Consider the following 21658-nt stretch of genomic DNA (forward strand, 5'->3'; position numbering starts at 1 on the left):
ACGGGAGCAACTCAGCTGCTGAAATCAGAATATACAGGACTATATCCAGGGCATGATGCAGCAGGCGCACAATCGGCAGCATGTAGAAAGTACTAAGACTAAAAGCAGCGCAGTAGTTCAGAACTAATCAGAGGACTGCTCTACTTCTTCCTCGCACTTTATAATGTAGTAGATGGAGTCAGGATTGATTCCCTGAAAATGGCGCTAATGTCTAGATAAATGTTTACATTTAAAGGAATATCAATCTACTCCAGCTGTAGGGGTCAACCATGGTCTATGACAAATTATAAATAAGGAACAAACGCTTTAAATTCGCAAGGCTGTCTTAAAATATAGTGACACATAAAATCTATGTATTCTGAGAAACATAATACATAACAGCGGCACCAATTCTCTTTTCCCTTCCGATTAGTGACAATTTGAAACTAGGCGAAAATCAGGAGGTGAATAAAAACTTCATATTCTGCAATTCAAAAGTAGAATGCGGCACGGTGTTTGTCCTGCAAAGACAAGTTGTCATTAAGGCACAAGTCACGTGATCTCATGACTAATGATTTCTTATGATGCTGCATTGTGACCTGCGACCTGTGACTGCAGTACAAAGGTGCAAATGTTTCCAAACATGCCTGATTTTCTTTCGTTCTCACGTGACTCACTTGCCATACACTTCAATGCAAATCGCATGTGACTTGTCTGAGATTTGGCCTTTTCATTACTTGTCGCAGATAAGCTGCATATACAGCTCTGGCAAAAATTAAGAGACCACTACAAAATTTTCAGTTTCTCTGATTTTTTTCTTTAGGCTGTGTGCCCACATTGCGGCAAAAATGCTGCAGAAACGCTTAAAAAACGCTTGGTAGAAGGTCTGCCATGTTCCGCAATGATAATCCGCATGTGCTGTGCACATGCTGCGGAAATTTCCGCTGCGGGTTATCATTGCGGAAAAATCGCAGCACTACCAATTATTTTGCGGAAGCACTGCGTTTTCGCCGCCATTGACTTGCATTGGAACGCATGGATTCCGCATCACTGTATATGTAGATGCGGAATCCACGCGTTTCAATGTGCGGATGGTACCCAGGTCTAGAGGAGAGGAGACTCTCCTCCAGACCCGGGTACCATAGTACCTGTAAAAAAAAGAATAAAATAAAAAATAAATATTATATTTACCTTCTGATGGCCCCCAGTCTCCTTGTCTTCGCTTGCCGGCAGCTCGCGGTGGACTGAAGGACCTGCGCTGACGTCATAGTCATGTGACGGCAGGTCCTTCAGTGAAGTGTACAGCGAGCTGCCGGCAAGCCAGGACGGAGCGAATAAAGACTCTGGGGGCCATCAGAAGGTAAGTATAGAAATATTTTTTTATTTTTTACCATTCTTTAAAGGTCACATGGATTTATATAGTGTGACCAAGTTGACAAGCACTTTCCAAGTGCTGCTAAAATCGCTTGGAAAGCGCTTGTCAACCCGCATGCGGAAATGCATGTGAAGAACGCTTCACTTCCGCTTGTCCCTGGCAGGAAAAACGCATGTACAATCCGCATGTAAAATCCGCATGCGTTTTTTCTTCCAGGGAGATGCAGAAACGCTCAGGAAAAATCCGGAACATTTCTGCATCGTGGGCACATAGCTTTATAGGTATATTTTTGAGTAAAATGTACATTGTTGTTTTGTCTATAAACTACTGACAACATGTCTCCGAAATTCAAAGTAAAAATTTTGTATTTATTTGCAGCAAATGATAAAGCGTCAAAATACTAAAAATGAAACAGTGCTTTCAGACCTCAAATTACTCATGTTTTAACTCAGGAACAGTTCAGAAATCAATATTTGGTGGACTAACCATGATTTTCAACCCCTTACTGGCCTGGGGCGTATTAGTACGCCCCAGGCCATCACCCCCGGTTTGGCACGGGCTCCGGCGGAGAGCCCGCACTGAACCGGGCACATGTCAGCTGATTCTTACAGCTGACATGTGCCCGCAACAGCCGCGGGTGGAATCGCGATCCACTCGCAGCTGTTAACCAGTTAAATGCCACTGTCAATCTCTGACAGCGGCATTTAACAGCTCTGCGTCGGAAGAGCGTCACTTACCCCGCCCATCGGTGACCCAGTCACGTGATCGCGGGTCACTGATGGGTGGGCATGGCAACCTGGGGTCTGCAGCAGACCCCAGTGGTTGTCATGTAAAGATTACTATGAGCGCGCTCATAGTACAGTGGTCGGCGCTCATAGTACAGGAGCATTTCTGCTACATAGAGGTGATCTGCTCATCGCCTGTATGTAGCAGAGGCGATCGGACAGTTGCTGCTTCTAGTTTCCTATGGAGACTATAGAAGCAAGCAAAAAGTGTAAAAAAAAAAAAAGGTTTAAAAATATAAAAAAAAAATAAAAAATATAAAAAGTTTAAATCACCCCCCTTTTGCCCCATTCAAAATAAAATAAAAAATAAACCCTACATACAAATATTTGGTATCGACGCGTTCAGAATCGCCTGATCTATCAATCTAAAAAAATAATCCGATCAGTAAACGGCGTAACGAGAAAAAAATTCCAAACGCCAGAATTACGTTTTTTTGGTCGCAGCAACATTGCAATAAAATGCAATAACAGGCGATCAAAACATCGTATCTACCCCAAAATAGTATCAATAAAAACATCAGCCCGGAGCGCAAAAAATAAACCCTCACCTGGCCCCAGATCCCAAAAAATGGAGACGCTACAGGTCTCGGAAAATGGCGTTTTTTTTTTTTTAAAGCAAACTTTGGATTTTTTTTCACCACTTAAATAAAAAATAACCAATACATGTTTGGTATCTACGAACTCGTAATGATCTGGAGAATAATATTGGCAGGTCAGTTTCAACATCCAGTGAACGTGGAAAGAAAAAAAAAAACTGTAGAATTGAATTTTTTTTTGCAATTTCACCACAGTTGGAATTTTGTTCCCGTTTTCCAGTACACCATATGGTAAAACTAGTAATGGCGTTTAAAAGTACAACTCGTCCCGCAAAAAATAAGCCCTCGCACGGCCATATTGACCAAAAAATAAAAACACTATGGCTCTGGGAACAAGGGGAGCAAAAAACGAAAACGAAAAATCCCAAGGTCGTTAAGGGGTTCATCACAGCTTTCATGCGTCTTGGCATGCTTTCCACCAGTCTTTCCAATAGAAAACTGTTCAGTACTCTTCATTTTTGCCAGAGCTGTATGTTTTTGGTCACCTTGTAGCCCCAGCCAAAAAATTTTTTTTTCTGTTTTCAGGGGGAGGAAAAGAGAAAGTTTCTTTGAGTCAATGCAAGAAGTGGATTCACCAAGTAAAATTATAAGTCCTTTCTTTATTTTACCCATTAAATCTTCTTCTCGCATTGTCTCAAAAAAGAAAAACATTTTCTAAAAAATTGTATGTGAAACCACCACCGTGCTCAATCTATAACAGGGTGGCACAGCAGATTTTGATAACCGATCAGACATGAGCTTTAATTTGTCAAATGAACATTAGAAAATTAAAACTGAATTGATGTTGAAAGGAGCTCTAACTGGACTTCTAAAATGCTCAATTTAGATTCTTGCAGAAAAACTTTTCAAAATAAAAAACTGATCTGTAGCACCCGGGAGCAGCCCCTAAACGGTGTATGGAGTGGTGGTATTCTGCTTCATACACTGCAAGGGCTAGAGCTGATAACAGCTGATTGGTGCCATGTGTTGGACCTCACAGTTCTGATAATGATTATCTATCTGAAGAATAGCAATCTCTTTAAGGGGGCATTCACACACTGCAGATTTTGTTGCAGAAATTGGTGGGACTTAATCAGTCCATTCCTCTGAATGGGGTTGTTTCATATGAATGGGACAATTGCAAACATTTCTGTAAAAAAAAATAGTAATAATCGGCAGAGAGTAAATTCATCCTACATTGTCCTGCTTACAACTTCTGTGACCCATCTCTGGTAGGTAAATTATTAAGTAAAATAACTGAAAAAGTTTCCAGCATCTGAAATATAATGCCTGTGACCCATATATACTGGATAGTAGTTGTACATTACCATATTGGACCAAAAGATGGAATACTGCACAGTATTTTTTATGGTACGCCTTTCCATGAAATAGTGTAGTCCACTATGATGGGCCATACAAATAAACAAAAAACTGTCCTGCTTATGCCCAGAAACTTCTTTTCATATATTGGAGGAACCAGACCCTAGAAATATGTTCTTATTCAGCTTTCCATTTGCACCATTTTTAAAGTTTATTTTTTATATGTTTTTTTTTTTTTTTTTAAGTTCGCCATTGTTGGAGGTGTTTAGGATTTCAGTATGTTTTACCTCATTCATCATTTGTGACTCTACAAAAAGTCACAAATGTAATCTGGTGCTCCCTGGAGTGATTTTATGTTTGCATGATATTTTGGTGCACTTTTTTGTGCCATTTATCAAAATGTGTGACTTTTTAAGCTGAAAAGAAGTTGGCAAAAAGGTTGAAGACAAAAATAAAGACCATTTTCGACTTTGACCAAAACTCATGAACAGAGTGCACCAGTCTGAAGTATTTGTCGCAAAAAAAACAACAACAAATGCCACAAGACAAAAAAAGAAAAAAGTGATTTAATAGCAAATACAGAATCAGGTCCCAAGTGTTTACAGTCTCTGCCCATCACTAATTTTAAGCTTAAGACAGTAACAACACTACATCAATGGAAAGGAGAATATCTCCGAAATACAAAATGTAATGGAACCTGGCACAATTTTTGGTTTTCACAGAATTATTGAGGAAATAATTTTTGTATATCTCTGTAAGATTAGAGTAAGGGCATGATTTATAGGAGCACCGTGTGAAGGATGCACGTAACACAGCCCTCAAATATGGCCGAGAGCAGGAGACCTTACACTGCAGTTACAATCAATACATATTAATCTTCAGAATTAACTTTTACATTTAGTGGTCGTTTATTCTACGGTTTACAAAAATGGCAATAACAGAAGGTGACAAGTGTGCTTTCCGTTCTCTGGCTTATGTTCGCTGCTAATTCAACATACTGATGACCTGTGATCAGCCGTAGCCAAAAGTTTTGAAACTTTGCTGTTTCAGTGTTTTTAGATCTTCAAGTCAGATGTTCCTATGGTTACTGAAGTACAATTAGAAGCATTTTATAAGTTTTTTTTTATTGATGAATATATCAAGTTTATGCAAAGACTCAGTATTTACAGTGTTGTCCCTTATTTTTCAAGACTTCTGCAATTCGCACTGGCAGCTGGATATCAGCTTCTGGGCCAAATCCTGACTGATGACAGTCCATTCTTGCCTAATCAGTGTTTGGAGTTTACCACAATTTCTGTGTTTTTGTCTGTCCACCCGCTTTCTAAGGATTGACCACAGTTTTATCAATGGGATCTGGGGAGTGTCAAGGCCATAGACCCAAAATATCATTGCTTTATTATTCAAGCCACCTGGTTCTCTATTTTGAAAAGCTGTAAATATTAAGTCTTTGCATAAACTTGTGTATTGGTCAATAAAAGTGTAAAAGCTTATGAAATGCTTATAAATCTCTCGCCAGCACATTTTCAACAGTGTAAATAGGAAATGTGCTGCCAAAAAAAAATGATATTCTATGTGCACAGACCAATAGTATTAGCAATCATTTTGTGTGCGTAGAAGTGCGATCAGCAGGCTATGAAACGACCACCAGTCAGAAATAATGATCGCAATCTGCAGTTGTTTAATGGCCTGGGTCAGAAAGCATAAATGCAATTTAAGTTCATGCTGTCTAAATATTTTCTGAATTCGGTAAATCTAACCAACTGTCTTGCTTTTAAAAGATCGCTCTTTTAAGCCTTTTGTTCAGGTCATAATACAAAAGCAAAAACCATATAACACATTAGAAGTGCTTTCTATACCATGTTCCCAAATTGAAAAATGCTGCTCTTTCTTTTCTGATGCTCTTTTACTACAGCTGTCTTCACTAAAATGCGCAATGGCAATCTGCTCTGACTATTGGATTTTGCTGTGTTTTTCCATTTACAATCCAACATCCACTTTGTATGAACATGATAAATGATTTTCTACCCAACAAAGCAGTAGAAAAATAATGCAGTGTTTACGCTATGTGGGAACATGGCCTTAAAGTGTTCCTATCAGTGCTCCATCACCGCCCTTTTTATTTAAGAAAACATTAGCTAGCGCTAATCAAATTGTGTAAATACAACAAATAAAAAAAATAAAAATGAAGAAAAGTAGTTTTAAACACCTTCTAAAGAACTTGCTTCTCCAGCAAGAGTCGTGTCCAAACTTCCAGTTTCCCAGTGCACCTACAACCCTCCACAGCAGCATTTAATGTCATGCTCAGTTTTCTTCATTATTTTTAAATTAATTATACTTGGGCTGTGTGCCCACGTAGCGTTTTTCAAGCGTATATGCTGCGGAATTTACGCAGCGTAAACGCTTGTAAAACGCATGTATATCCGCACCCCATGGTCCCCAATGGCATTCCGCAATGTCAATGCCCATGCTGCGGATTTTTCCGCAGCGTATATGCTGCGGTCAAAAATCCGCAGCATGTTCATTAATTTTGCGGAAGCGCTGCGGGATCAATGTGCGGATGGTACCCAAGTCTGGATGAGAGGAGACTCTCATCCAGACCTGGGTACCAAAGAACCTGTAAAAAAAGAATAAAATAAAGTTTATACTTATCTTCTGATGTTTTCCCTCCGTCGCGCTGTTGTCTGAAGGACCTGCCACGTCATTGAGTCATGTGACCCACCACATGACTCAATGACGTCACCGCAGGTCCTGCACACAACAGAGAGAGCCGCTCAAGACTCGGACGGGGCCGAGAATGCATCGGTAGGTGAGTATAAAGTTTATTTTTTTATTTTTTACCATTCGGATTCTTTTTTTTTTAACTATTACTTGGTCACACTATATAAATCCATGCCAGTTGCATGGATTTATATAGTGTGACCAAGTTGTCAAGCACTTTTCCAAGTGATGCTTAAATCACTTGGAGAAGTGCTTGATAACCCGCATGCAGGAATGCATGCAAAGACGCCTCACAAACGCTTCTACCTGGCGGGAAAACCGCATGTAATATCCGCATGCGATTTTCCCGCCAGGGAGAAGCGTAAAAAATATGCTTCAGGTCCGCAACGTGGGCACATAGCCTTACACACAAAATTTAGTGAAGGGATAGCTAGTGTTTGCCTTAATAAAAAGGGCTGGGACAGATACACTTTAATGTTCACCACCACTTACAATTGGACATGTACACATAAGGATCAGAAACAATATCTCAATATTTATAATATGTTTCTAATTGAAGGCTTCTTTTAGCCCTATTGCAAATTTGTAACCATTGAATATATATATATATATATATATATATATATATATATATATATATATATATATATATATATATATATATATATACACATACATACATATACATACATACATACACATACACACACAAGTACCTTAAATGCCCAAGCTGAGAAATTCAGCTATTGTGCAGCGCAGAATCCCCCAAAACAAGACAAAACTAATTTTAATCTGTAACATCAGTATATGTGTTAAAATATTTCTTTAATAAAAATCTGTATATCAAAGATTCCACTATTGCTCCATCAATGTAAGTGAGGGTTCCATAAGATAGATAACATTATATACATAGGACTCGATTCATTAAAACAATTCTGACGTAACTTGCTTTGAGAAGTTGCAAAATTTTGACTTAATTTGGAGTTGCGCAAACATTTTGCGACTTTTGGTGGTTACTTTCCAGTTTCTCATAGCTCTTCCAAAATGAGTGGAGAGGGGTGGAAGGTGGCACGACAGGTGGGCTCTTCTAATTCATACTGAGCAGTGGTGTTCCTTACACCAGTCGTGCCACTTGTCAGACGCTATGGTTTTATGAAGAGCCATGCACCTCTTCATGAATCAGGAGCATCTGAATCCACCATGCCCCCTCATCAAGACCAGAGAGAAAATCACCGATCACTCTTGATGAATCAGAGCCATAGGGCGCCCTGACCTACGCAATTCTCCAGAAGGCCTATAATGGCTTAACTTAGTGCACATATGTATCTGAAGGCTCTCTTATGAAAAAATTGACAAACAGACATGAGGATATTAGTCAGGTAAAAGACACACACTACAATTATTATAATATTATTTTATTCTGTTGTGATGCAAGCTAAGGTCTCACTTGCATAGAAACAGAACTTGCAACTGTGGAACATACAAACCCGAACAGTGACCATTAATAACATTTTGAAACAAATGCATTTGTTACAACCAAACATTTTAGAGATTTGCAACAGCAGTACATAGATTCCAGAGAGTCACTAATGCCCATTAAGTGCATGGATTCCTTGCAATCGACCTATATCAGGATACACACATAGCAGCAAGGGTTACATAGTAAAATACACATTTTGTATTATAGCCTAAAAAGAATATTGTGCATTACAGATATATGTAAACAGCGCTTTGAGTTGCCACAATAGCCATAATAGATCTCTTACAAAAATAAAGCCTTTTCTCTAGATTAGTAAAATGCACTGTACCATTACTCCATAAAGGTGAAGGGTGATTTGTAGCCACTAGCTATACACAGGTGCCCTACTACTAGGAATATCAGTGCCCCCACTATGGTATTAGTTGGCATACTCCATGCTGCTTCATAGCCTAGAGCTTGATCTTAAGGTCACAACCGTCATGAAACATGAGACTGCACAAAAAAGAAAAAAGAAAATTCCAAAAAATAACCTTTGGCAAAGCAATGGTGCAATGTAATAAGCAGAAAATATGAAGAAATTGTATTTTTCTTCCTAAAAGTATAAAAGAACATGGTCTATGAGACTGCGGGAAATAGTTGAGCGCTGTACTTGGCTTTCTCATGGTTACAGCGTCCCTCTCTTATGATTGCTGGGGGGTGTAAGTGGTCCTACTATAGTACTACCTTTTACAACGACAGTATTTCATTATTTGTTGTGGGTTTGTGCATAAACTTGCACCAATGGCAATATCACAGAGTAATATGCTGCCAGATGACTACATTGGCTTGGTTGTGATGCAACGTGGCTTTGGAGGTACCTTCTTGCCTCCTTACAAGTTATATTGCTGGTCAATCCCAATGAAAATGGCTGGTCAAGATAAGTGTGATTCATTCTGCAGAATATTAGAATTACAGAATAGTTGTACCAGTTCAGTGAAAGGCACCTGCAGTCATCTTTCCACAGCTTATAACACAACAGATTGTTATATTCTTTATGTACAGGATATTCCTTCTCACAGATGACCGGACACAGCGACTACAGTCATAATCCTTATAGAGTTACATTCAGGACTATTTATTTATAACTGTCACATTGTTCCTACAAGGTCAGTAAAACTTATTAAAACCATAAATTAATTATTGCTTTTTCTGTAAACCACCAATACATACATTACTGGGCCAATTTTGCAACGTCACAAATATTATTAACCATTTACTTTCATAAATTTTACAGATGAAGCAAAAAACAAAAAAAAACAACAGTAAAGACACTTAAATGTGTTTTACATCAGCACCATGTTATTTTTTTATTTAGAGTATTTGCGAGATATAAATATTACTCAAAGAAAGTATTCAAACACCTTTTAGCCAGGTTTTCCGCCCTACAATGGCTTGCTTGTTATCAGAATGGCAATATATGTTCACCCGGAGAAGATCTCTAATTCGGTTCATTTAGTTATGACAATATCAGACATGTAGCCCTCTAGGCCTGCATGGCTACCCCCAGTCAGATAGCAAAACCTATACGCTAACAGAATTTAACCAATTGATTGCCAAGGCAAAGTCCAGGTTTACTATGTGCATTAATAAATGCTACAGGGTGGCGCAAAATTTACACTACTATTTTTTATTAAAGAGAACCCGTGCCATTGAAAATACAGTCCAATCTGTGGACAGCATGTTATAGAGCAGGAGGAAAACATTAGGTGAAACCTCACTGACATCCCAGCTCCCTCTGGGCTTTTCAGTCTTGTGGGCAGTGCTCCTCAGAGATTGCCAGCCTTCCTTCTAGAAGTGTGCATAGAGAGAGCTGTCAATCACTGATCAGCACCACCCCATTGGCTGAAATGAGCAGGGATTTCAGGGAAATACTGAAGGTTTACCCACAAAACTATACATTAATCTACTCAGCATAACCTGTTCAATAACATGCAGACTGGACTAAATTCTCAATGCAACAGGTTTATTTTAGGGAATTAAATACTGAACGGTTCTTATATTTCTACCCTATTGCGTCAATGTTGCAGGCCATGAAATTTCAAACTGTATGCGGAGTTAGGTTTTTTAGATTGGTCACACTTGTCAAATGCTTGACACCGAAGTACATCACCATCTGTGGCTATGAGCCTCGGTTCCGCTTACATTTACTGTAGACGGCACAGCAGATGACTAGACGTTGAGGTACTAGTGCGGTATGAGATGTTATGGGGTGGTAATGTAGTGTGATGCCAGGAAGCATGATAGTGCCTTCTCATTACATTTTGTTTCCTTGCAAATATTAGTGAGCTCATTCAAAATAGAGTTTTCCTTTATTGGAGACTTGCTGAGTGCTCAACATGGCATATAAATATTGAGGGATAGGCTGCAGCTACCACTTCTCCAAGCTCGTATCCACTTCTCCGCACATATCTTCATAGATATACCCTATTTTTGCGACATTTAAGTACAGATGTAGCAGTAAAAAGTGTGTCACTTGGCACAAAGCACCGTGGGTTCATAATGATACTTTGGGAATGCAAAGGAATCTTTTTCACAAGACACCAACGTTCGAAAGAGGAGTCCAGCTCTTGTACATCACCATTGTGTTTTCACTCTCCTGCCTATAATACGGTAACAATACAGTATGTGCCGCTGCAGTACAAACACCCCTCCGTCTAAGTCAAACCAATAAAACCAAGTGCATGTCAAAAGCCACAGGAGCCATTTTTATACAATCAACCTATCCTAACAAAATAACAGTTGTAAAAACAATGGTGGCTTAAACCGGAAAGTGGCGTCAAACAGAGTCCAGCATATGACACTGCTGGGCAAAGGGCATACTCTACCACCTTGTGGGCACATCGGCTGATAGAGTTTGGCCCAGATAAGAAGGGGTATGGACCAAGGAAATTCTAACCCTGCAATAGGATTACATCAGGTTCTACTGATTTAACCGACAACCAGTATGCCAAGAATAAGGTCATATAAAGAATAAAAGAAATGCGTAATGTAAAGCACCTATTAACAGCTAGTGCAGGGAGGCATGGAGAATGCGGAGACGTCTGTAGTAAAATTGTAAAGTTATCTTTTTATTATTAATATTTATTCCGTAAAGAATATGACAGTGTATGAAAAACGTAACAAACAGTATAAAAGAAACTGATACTTGGTGAAGTTATCGAAAAAAAGGAGACTGTGGGCCTCATAGCCATTGTTCAATTCAATCTAGTATGCCTAGTTTATAAATGAGACTCACCGTAAATATACAAGTGGATTATACGCACATTATACATATAATAATACACACACTGAAATGTGCCTAATATTCAGAAAGCCTACAATATGCAGCAGGTTTATGCTCTGTAGCAAAAACGCTGTTTACCAGCAGATATAGTGAAAATCTGCAGGTAAATAGTGGTTAAATCATGCTAGGCTGGCTTACTGAAAGAGTAGCTACAGGGAGAGAATTACAATTTATTCTCCCTGCAGCTGCTCACTTCAAGTCATCAGGGCAATGCAGGGGGCTGTAATAGGCCCTGCTCACCATAGTGTGAGTGCACGGTGAGGACTCCCACCTTGACTCATAGCCTACTCTGCACAATTATGCTGCACATACAGTGCGTACACACACACACACAGCACAGCAGGCTGTCAAAGTGCCAGGGCGTGATTACTGCACACTCACTGAGAGGTGACTGTAGTAGCCCCCTGCACCACCCTGATGCATGGAAGCAAGCGGCTGCAGGGAGGATAGAACTTCATTTTCTCCCTATAGTCTTGCTTCCAGTAAGTCAGTCTAACATGATTTAACCACTATTTACTTTACCTGCAGATTTCCACTATGTCTGCAGGTAAATAGTGTTTTTTATAGGTGACAGGTTCCCTTCAATTTCCAATTACACAACCAGCTCTTCCACATACTCTTAAACAAACGTACTGTAATATCAAATTCAAAGACCATATTCTTCACTTTCCATGAATTAGACCGCTTTCTATACATGGCATAGAATCAAGCCTCACATACCAAGAACAACATCAGTATGTATAAAGAGAAACCAAATGTTACACGACATGTCTACCATCAACCTGGGTAGATTGCCTGAATATTAACTGAGTTATCCCCACCTTGTCCTAAGATGGCCACAGATGTTAGATGAGGTAAAAAAGGAGTGCAACTAAAATATAGCATTGCTAAGGGCAATGCATCCACTTTTCATTTCCACTAGTATTGATAAATTTCCTGATAACACAATAGGCTATCAATAAGCTATAATAATCTGGTGAAATGATCTTTTGCCCATCACACAAGTAATCATCGCTCTCGGCAGCGTATAGTCCTGTGTAAACAAGACTTTTGCTGCCAAGAACAAAAGCAACCTATGTGCACACTATTACACGTCATTCAGTGTGTATTATTAAGCAAGCTCTGCCTATGTAAGTTGCCAACTACCTGTTGGCTCACCGCAGTCACTGTCCACTCGTGCTGGAGATTCTACGGCTTCCAGTTATGTCGCGTCAACAGAGCAACTTCTTATCATCTTCGGTCCTACTCTGATGACGTGGCGTCACTGATGACGTCATGCTGATTGACAGAAAACTTCCTGCTGCCTAACTGCGGGGAGCCAACTGTCAATCAGCATGACGTCGACAGTGATGCCTCAACAGAGCAGCCCAGAAGAAGGAGAGTTGCTCTGTTGATGTGAGCATAAATAAAGCAGCAGAATTGCTGGCAGGGGTAGTCAGTGAACACGCAGAGATCGGTGCTGGGCAGAACAGAGAGTTAGCAACTACCTGCCTGTAAATTCTTAGCCCCACAAGAAAAAAAATACAGAAGTCCCGGATAACCCCTTTAAAGGGACAAATTTGGTGCTACTACAAGTGTATTTAATTTTTTTTTTAGCTGATTGCATGCCCACTATACCCACTGAAGAGCCCTAAAGCCTATATTGCAGAATACCACCTAGTTTGGTCATCTTTTCTCATGACATAATAGCTTACGGCCATTAGTACTTTACACTTATAGGCCTATTGACACACATTATATTGCGCAAGCAATCACCATGACCAAGGACATCATTAACAAAGGTAAGGTGGCTGTGGATATAGGTCTGGGGGATACTTAGACTTTTCCTGTTCTTGGAGAGATGAGCTCACAGTTACATGCTTTAGTGACTGCATAACATGTTAACAATTACCCCAACTATTCAAGGTTACATAACCACTATCCTGCAGAAGACTTTCAGAGTTAATGTATAAAGCACACGATACATGGAAAAACTTGAGGCCATATCCTTCATAGACCATTTATTGCAGCAACTGCCTCAGAGTTATGTTCAAAGAGCAAACAACTGGTTTATAAATGAAGAGGAAGAAAAGAACATCCCATGGAAAAAGTCATAAAGCTTTGTCCAGTGTATGCAATGTTCCAGATGGACATAAATCCAACAAAATGGTTCAGAACGTAATAAATAAAGAGAACTTAATAGATGGAGAACAATGACAAAACGCAATCAATAAGTCAATCACATACACCATCTATCAGACAGAATAGAAACGTTCGTGGTTCAAACCCTTCCACACCCTCAACTCTGAGCTTTTAAGCAGTGATAAAACATATGTACAATAAGGATAAAGAGTCCAGGCCGAAACTGACCGGATTTTAAATCCGCATCATGTCAATTTATGTCTTAGATTTCACCCCTTTTAATGTGTGGGGTGAAGTCCGCGGAAAATTAAACAAGCAATTTTGTTATGGGTTTGCTGATTTTATCATTGTTTTTTTCTGTGTCAATTAGATCTTATGAGGATGTACCCCAATATAAGCAAAGCAAGTTTTTCCTAGAATTTAAGCACAGATGTACTGTAATATTAAATGTTAATACATTATTCTTTGGAACTGACCTCAAGTTACAGCCTGTAATTTCACAAATCCTTATCTATATCTGCACTGAAGATTCTGCTGGCAGCAAAGCATCTCTAGTAGAGTGCAATCGCTTTTATATCAGAATACTGTACAAGTAGCCTGATGTGGGTGGGGGGGACACGCTCTCAGAGTGCAATGCAGAAATCACAAATGCATTATAGGATCTCAAAATAAAAAAAAGCTCATTGTTTTTCTTTCTGTTGTCTTTAGGGATGATGGAGGTGTGCTCTATGGGAGTGTGTATTATTTCTAAAGTGAACAGCAGAATTGCGATTGCAGCTGTTGGCTATCATATAAACTGTAACTCAGGTTCAGGACATAATAAATTATACAATGTATCTACAAAGTTACTAAAGTTTATGTTTAATCAACAGTAAAATGATGGTAAATGGTGAACCAACATTTCAGGCACTTTTGATCAGTAACTTCCTTCTCCTCTATAATTTTGAGTAGACCGCTCCAGAGAAAGTTCTGTCTTCTCAGTACATCTGAAGAACTGGATGCGCAATGAAAGGTTGTTACCTTGATGGGAATACTCCTTTCATTTTTCGGCCCATCAGACTTTCTGTAAGCAAATTTACAAAAAGTAGCTAAATCCAACTGTAAACTAAACTTGTAGATGCCAGATTATCAAACTTTCAAAGGGTTCCTACACTTATAATCTTGGTGCTCTGACAGCACTGTTTTATATCATGACAAGTGGCAGCATAACTGACACTGCGATCTGAAGACTGGTCCGGTAGCCCAGCCGTAGTTACTGCAGTTACATTACGCAAAAGAAACATCGCAATGAAAACAAACTGACATTTGTAAGGTGGTCGGCACAAATTTTAATAATCTATAGTTAATAACCTACTGACATCAAAAAGGTATAGGGCGAATAAGATTTTCTCTTTGGAATACTATACTGGTTATATGAAGTATGACAATTATATTACTAGAAGTATGCCAAATACAAAAAATAATCATTTTAATGCAGATACTAAAACCAACAAACTTTTTGATGGCAAATTTCACATTAGATTTAGATGAATATGAAAATAAGTATTTCTTGGGTGTAACTTTATCTCCAGAATTTCGATTCAAAATAAAAAAAATATATACATAAATATTAATAATAATTTAAGCTGCTTATCAATCATTGAAGATTTTTGCAAGCCAACAATATATAAGGGGTTTCCTTTTTAGAGGCTCATACCTCTTCTAGTAACGTGTCATGGATTCATAACTAACAAAAATGGATGAATTATAAGATCCCAAAGTCTTTATTAGGGGACAGTTATATGATCGCTGTTTCAGACTGTTTTCCATCTATATACTGCCCTAAAATGTATAATTTATACATTTCCCATTTATAATGGGAATGTATACCATTGAATTACACGTACAGATGAGACATGGACTAAATACATTGATGTAGTTGCACCTGACTGACTGATCTTACTTATGGCGTGTAAAGGCTATTGGTAAAACAAGCAGTCATATCCTGTGTATGTTAAAGAGAACCTGTCAATCGATTCATGCTGCCCAAACCACCTGTATGCTGCACAATTACAGCCATGTATATTTTTCTCTGAAATGCTTCAGCGTTTCACAGCAAATGTTGTTTGAAGATCTGGCCAGGGACCATAGGCAGAGACGAGACTAGTCTGGAGGCAGCTCTGGCCGTCTTTTCCCTGTGCCCACTGCAGTTGATTGACAAGTCATTCGCTAACTACACACATGGGAGAGACTGGTCATTAAACAAGAGCGGTGCTGGGAGAAGCCAGAGCATTTCAGGGGATAGAAAATACCTGGCCATTCTCTTTCAGCTAGGCTCTGATTGATGTTGTGTGTGGTTTCAACAGCATGAATCAACTGACAAGTCACTTACTAATACTGGTGTGCCCGAAAACCATATGTTAAAGATCTAGACTGCAACTATTACCTATGGCATGCTCTGTACACTACACTGTACCATCTGGTCAAACAAAATGACACGTGAACGTATTCTTAATGCCATATTATCAGGATTCTTAAACGCAAGGTGTACTAAAGAGATCATATTGGTCCGTATATGAAAATATAACTGGATTCTGACATGTAAAGCATCAACACCAAAGCATTGCACTACTCACTGACGGGAACACAGTACTTCCCATAATATTTCTGGGTAGTCACTATTTGGACATGGTCTTTTCATAGTTAAGGCTTTCGATTATTTTAATCGCAAAGTAGCCACAGGGGCCAGCAGGGTTAGCAGGCCTCTTTGGCATTGCTGGGTTTAAATTTATTTCTGATTATTGCACTAAAATGAGAGCAAAGTTAAACATACATCTAGTGAGTCCCCCCTCCCCCCAAAAAACACAACATCAATGGTGGCAGAATAGGTTCTGAAATAATTAAATTAGTGTCATTAATCTAATAAATACATTTATATATATATATATATATATATATATATATATATATATATATATATATATATATATATATATATATATATATATATATATATATATATATATATATATATATAGTACTAGAAAAGCTTACAATTCCCACACAACCATGTATACATTACATGACTAAAGAGAAGGTTTATTCCCACATCCTTTCAAAGTAGTTTTCAACGATAATCGGAGGGCAAAGGGTTAAGACACTCTCCTAATGTGCGTAAATGGACAACTGTTTGCAGCATACAGAATAAGGGGATATAGTTTGGAAATATTTTATAGAGCAGAGGCTGGGATGTGGGATTTTTTTATGGATGTTTCTTTGCTCACGAATAAAATGCTTACCTAACGAGAGAGAGATTTTGAGGAATTCGACCCAGAGAGAAGGCCTTGTGCTAAGCTTTCCTATCCCAATGCCAACATTGAGTTACCGCACTGCAGGGAGTAAGTGGCAATATTCTTGTTGTAGTAGCTGAAGTATATAGATCCAGTCACTTGCATGACCATAGCACTAGGCACATGCAATACCCGCTTGCATCTTACTAACCAGAATGTTGCAGAAAGTATAAAGGCGAAGCACTGAAGGGTATGACTTATGCAAATCAGCTATACATCAAAGGCAAAAGAAATGGGACGTGACAATGAGATAAATGGCGCCACAAATAGAAATCCTAGTTTTTTGCAGGACATCCTTCTGCTTCATATTCATTAACACATACACACAAGTACATACACACACATATATGTAATCAATTATTAAACACATACATGTGATACACATTAACATACCTGGGCACCCAAGAGCCGGTTCCTACCTTTAAACCCCTGTGCAGCTGGAGTTTCACAATTCACTCTGATATAACCAGAAGGTGTTAAGAGGTGAACAGAAGGTAGCTAAGGTACAGCTGCTAGGACATATTATGCTGGATGCAGCAGCACAACTATGCTGTATACCCATACAGGAAAACCAAGCCCAAGTGTGTACAGATATGCAAACACACTCCATACATCCCTAGGTTTTGCTTGTCTTTTTTTTTTTTTTTTTTTGCAAAAACAGCTAGTGCTGCAGAGCAATTTGAGGTAAAGGCATAAAAGGGTTAAAATATTGGAACGTAAAAGAAAGATAAAATGAAAGCAGTGCATCCAAGTGGAGGCTCCATTACAACGATCTAGCAGTTGGCTGGTTTCATATTGCATAATAGTGCTGTGTTCCTCAATAATCTTCTATTCCCAGGATGAGCCCTCCCCTCAATCACTGTGCCTGGGCTTCAGTGCAAGCCAGAAGGGAGGACAGGAGAAGGTGAACCACTCTACTGGGTCCTAAAAACCCACAAGAGATCCTTCATGTTCCTTGTTGCAAGTCAAACCTGTGCATTTTTTAGGGACAAAAGTTGCTCTCACGCGAAGTACATGGTACGTAAGGTATCCTGGTGAATTTGCACAGCCTTGGCAAGGGCTTGTGGGTCCCGACCATTGCTTTGACCAGATACGTGGCTTCCTTCAGCACTAGAGGGTACAAAATAGAAGTTAACTTTGCAAAACATCATGTTTGCTCAGCTCAGAATACATGTCAACCATTACTAAAATTACATGAAATGGAGAGTGAAGGGGTGAATAGAGCACCTAAAGAAATCAAGCAGCAAAGTTAAAGTAAGCCCCTGGAAATGTATGTGCAAATTATTTAAAAGGGAACCTGTTCGCTCAAACCACGGGCAACAGTAATTAGATCTTGGCTGCATGATTTCAGCCAGGTATGTTTTTCTCAATACACACTGTTTTCTCTGAAACGCCGGAGTGAAGAGTTGGGGACCATAGGGAGAGACATGGGTAATCTGGTGTGTCACCTTAACCAGATTCTCCCCGTGGTTGACAGGTCTTTCCCCAAGTACACACATGGGAGAAGTCTGTCAATCAACTGAAGCAGGGCGTGGAGAAGCTGGCCGGAGACTATAGGGAGATACGACTAGTTTGGTGCGTCCCGCAGCTGTCTTCTCCCCGCACCGTTACAGATGATTGACAGGTCTCTCACTATGCACACACATGGGAAAGACCTGTCAATTACCTGGAGTGGGACATGGAGAAGCCAGCCAGTGACCACCTCATAGTAGTCATGTCTCTCTCCCTATGGACCCCCCGATCTTTAAACTATACCTTTTCGGACACCTTAAAGCGTTTCAGTAAAAAAACATACCTGGCTGCATTGACAGGCTCTGATTCATGCTGCTCGTGGATTGGGCAGCATGAATCAACTGACAAGTTCCCTTTAAGGTCAGTAAAAAAGCTACATGTTCCTCAGAGAATGCTATAAGGTCACCGCATCAATCTGCGGTTTCCATGGTAACAACGGTTGCTTAGAAAAGTTATCAGCTAATGGCAGCAGCTCAGTTGCTATGGATACTGGCCAGCAGTGTGTGACGTAGATAGACCAGATGTATACCTGATCAGTCACAGTCCCCGCCATTCACCTGATTCTGGAAAGTGGAAGCTGGTGTGTAATCATCTACTATACCTTGAAGTTACATTTTCAGGAGGAATATTAAGTGTATAAATAGACCAAAACCTACTACAGAAGTCTCCACCTTAGCAGATTAAATAGCTGCTTCATCATCCACTTGTCAGGGTCACATTGTGTGAGTCCATTTAATGATAAATGGCCCCTGCCGAGCTCAAGCACGTGCCAGGAGTCCTCTAGCAGTCTAGACCTTGCGCCATGCAGGTCGAATAGTTATTTGCCCCACAGAAGGCTCCTCATAATAACTGGAAGATTACAATTATATATGGTAGACTGTAAGCGATGATTTCATGGAAAAGGAGAAGAAACTAGGAGAAAACAAGCAGCTGGGGGTGAGGAATATGTACTATACCTGTCATGCTCCTTGTCCACGAGGTGGTACCTGGCTCTGAATGCCACAAGGTGAGCGTAATAGGCAGGTGCGGGGATGGAGACAGATCGCGTGCATCGCACATAGGTGTGGCACAGCTGGTAGGTCAGCAGCTGGAGTTCATCAGCAGTGAAACAGTTATCATCCCACAAGACATGATAGTGAGAAGGCCTGCTAGTACCCTAAAAGACAAAGCGGGAGACTGACAACTGCAGGCAATGCCAAGGAAGATTCGAATGAGCCACCGTTTCTGAGAACTGCTTGGATCTGTCATTTCTGAAAAGCTTTCAAAGCTTTTATTCAACTGCGAGATATGCAACTACCAGCAAAAACTACACTTATCTAGGGTCCTCCTTGTATTCCTTTACATCATATATTCCACCACTGTGCTACTGACAGGAGCCTGCATTAGACACAATCTCTCTCGGAGCTATGCTACAGGCAGGATGACTCCATGCCACCGGATGCTTCTGCTACAGTGCCCAGGGTGTATGAATGGGACGCTAAAGCACATGCCACAAACCATGGAGAGAGACTGAAAAAAATGTAATAAGTTCTTTATTAATTCACTTATTTCTCTTGCTTACATAGCAGCAACATGCTCTGCAGTACTTTAAGGGCATTGCCACTACTCAATGTTCCCGTTGGGGCTCACTAAGTTCCCTTTCAGTTTGTCTTTTTGGGGGAAACCCAAGCAAATATTGTTGGAACATACAAACTCCTTAAGATGTTGGATCTGAACCCAAGATCTCAGCACTGCAAGGCAACAGTGTACCGCTGCGCCACCATGCTCTCAATACAATAACATATCTAACCAAAACAACTGTTCCAAGAGAAACTACAACTCATTGTGCAAAATGTTAGGGGTCATGTAGCTATAATGAGAACAAAAATAAGAAACTCTGTCCCTGATTGCCTGCTGTAACCTGACTGTTGAAAATACTGATTGGTTGCAGAGTCAGGTGATAGATGGGCACCAGTAGTTCAAATGCTTCAAGGGAATGTGCCATCAAAAAATTACCAATTTTTTTTATATCATGTCTTTTTTTTTAAATTTTCCATATCACCATTTTCATTAAAGGGACTCTGTCACCTGTTTTTTTGCTGCCCAATCTGAGAGCAGCAATGTAGGGGCAAAGACCCTGGTTCTAGTAATGTGTCACCTATTGTCCTTAGTGTCTTTATGATAAAATCACTGTCTTAATTGCTGCAGATATAGCAGTTCTCTCAATGCTGAGCTCTGTATAACCCCACCCTCAACACCGATTGGCAGCTTTCTGCCTATGCACAGTGTACACAGAAATCTGCCAATCAGTGGTGGAGGTGGGGTTATACAGAGCTCATGATTATGGAGGCCTACATGGCAGCAGGTTTACTAGTCATCTAGTGATAATTTCCTGCTGATAAAACAGTGATTTTATCAAAATGACAGTGTGCAGCCTAGTAAGTGAAACATTGTTGGAATCAGGATCTCTGTCTTTACATGCTGCTCTCAGATTAGGAGACAAACACTTAACTAGCAACTTTTCCTATTTCTCTCAATGTTCTATTGCAAGAAGTTGATGAGAAGCTAGTTGGCATGTAACTAAACTACAACTATGCAAATCGCATACATGCAGTCACTTAACCACTCAAGCTGACAATAGAGGGGAAACCTGGTAATGTGCATATAGACCACTGTTTGGATTCGCAGCCTGCAGTCATACAGAGTGACTGCAGAAATTTACGATCTGCCTGGGAAATGACTTTAATATACATAGTGATATGAAAAGAAATAAAATAAAATTTGCTACCTCTTGACGCTGTGCAAGTGATAAGGTACAGGCTGCAGCACTGACATGTGGATAGCTCCAGCCAGCCAAACACTGACCTCAGCAGCGTTGCCAATATAGATGGCACAAGCTCAGTGACTGGCTGCAGCGCTGGAGCCAGAGAGGGTAAATAAATGCTCAATTTGCTGTCTTTTTTATCTTTTATTTTTGCCTTTCTGAGCTAGGGAGCTTTTCTTTAAAAGGGGACAACCCATTTAAGCATAAAAGTGGCTATACCGCCAATAAAAAAAAAACAGCAACAAATGATATAAAAAATAAAAAAACACAATCTGGGAGGTGTTATTCTTTTATAACATTTGCTATGGGTTTTTTAAGGTTAGATATCTATATGTGTAG

The 21658-nt window shown here is 39.7% G+C and overlaps 1 protein-coding gene and 1 long non-coding RNA gene across 3 annotated transcripts in view; one reads left to right on the plus strand and one right to left on the minus strand.

Annotated features, from left to right (window-relative positions):
* The window catches only part of LOC141218804 (uncharacterized), a 146456-nt gene that overhangs the window by 55058 nt on the left and 69740 nt on the right, over window positions 1–21658 (plus strand). The gene's annotated exons all lie outside the window — the stretch shown is intronic.
* Window positions 444–21658, minus strand: part of AGO3 (argonaute RISC catalytic component 3) — a 96167-nt gene continuing 74952 nt past the window's right edge. For both annotated transcript variants that reach the window (XM_073665933.1, XM_073665932.1), the window contains exons 18-19: window positions 19473–19672; window positions 444–18114 (exon numbers count right to left, since the gene is read on the minus strand). In XM_073665933.1, coding sequence (XP_073522034.1) covers window positions 18006–18114; window positions 19473–19672 — 309 coding nt within the window. In that variant the 3' untranslated portion in view covers window positions 444–18005. The remainder of the gene's footprint in view (window positions 18115–19472; window positions 19673–21658) is intronic.

Source organism: Phyllobates terribilis, unplaced genomic scaffold (assembly GCF_046119375.1).
Source record: "Phyllobates terribilis strain yellow unplaced genomic scaffold, ASM4611937v1 Scaffold_2__4_contigs__length_985480577, whole genome shotgun sequence".
Taxonomy (NCBI): domain Eukaryota; kingdom Metazoa; phylum Chordata; class Amphibia; order Anura; family Dendrobatidae; genus Phyllobates; species Phyllobates terribilis.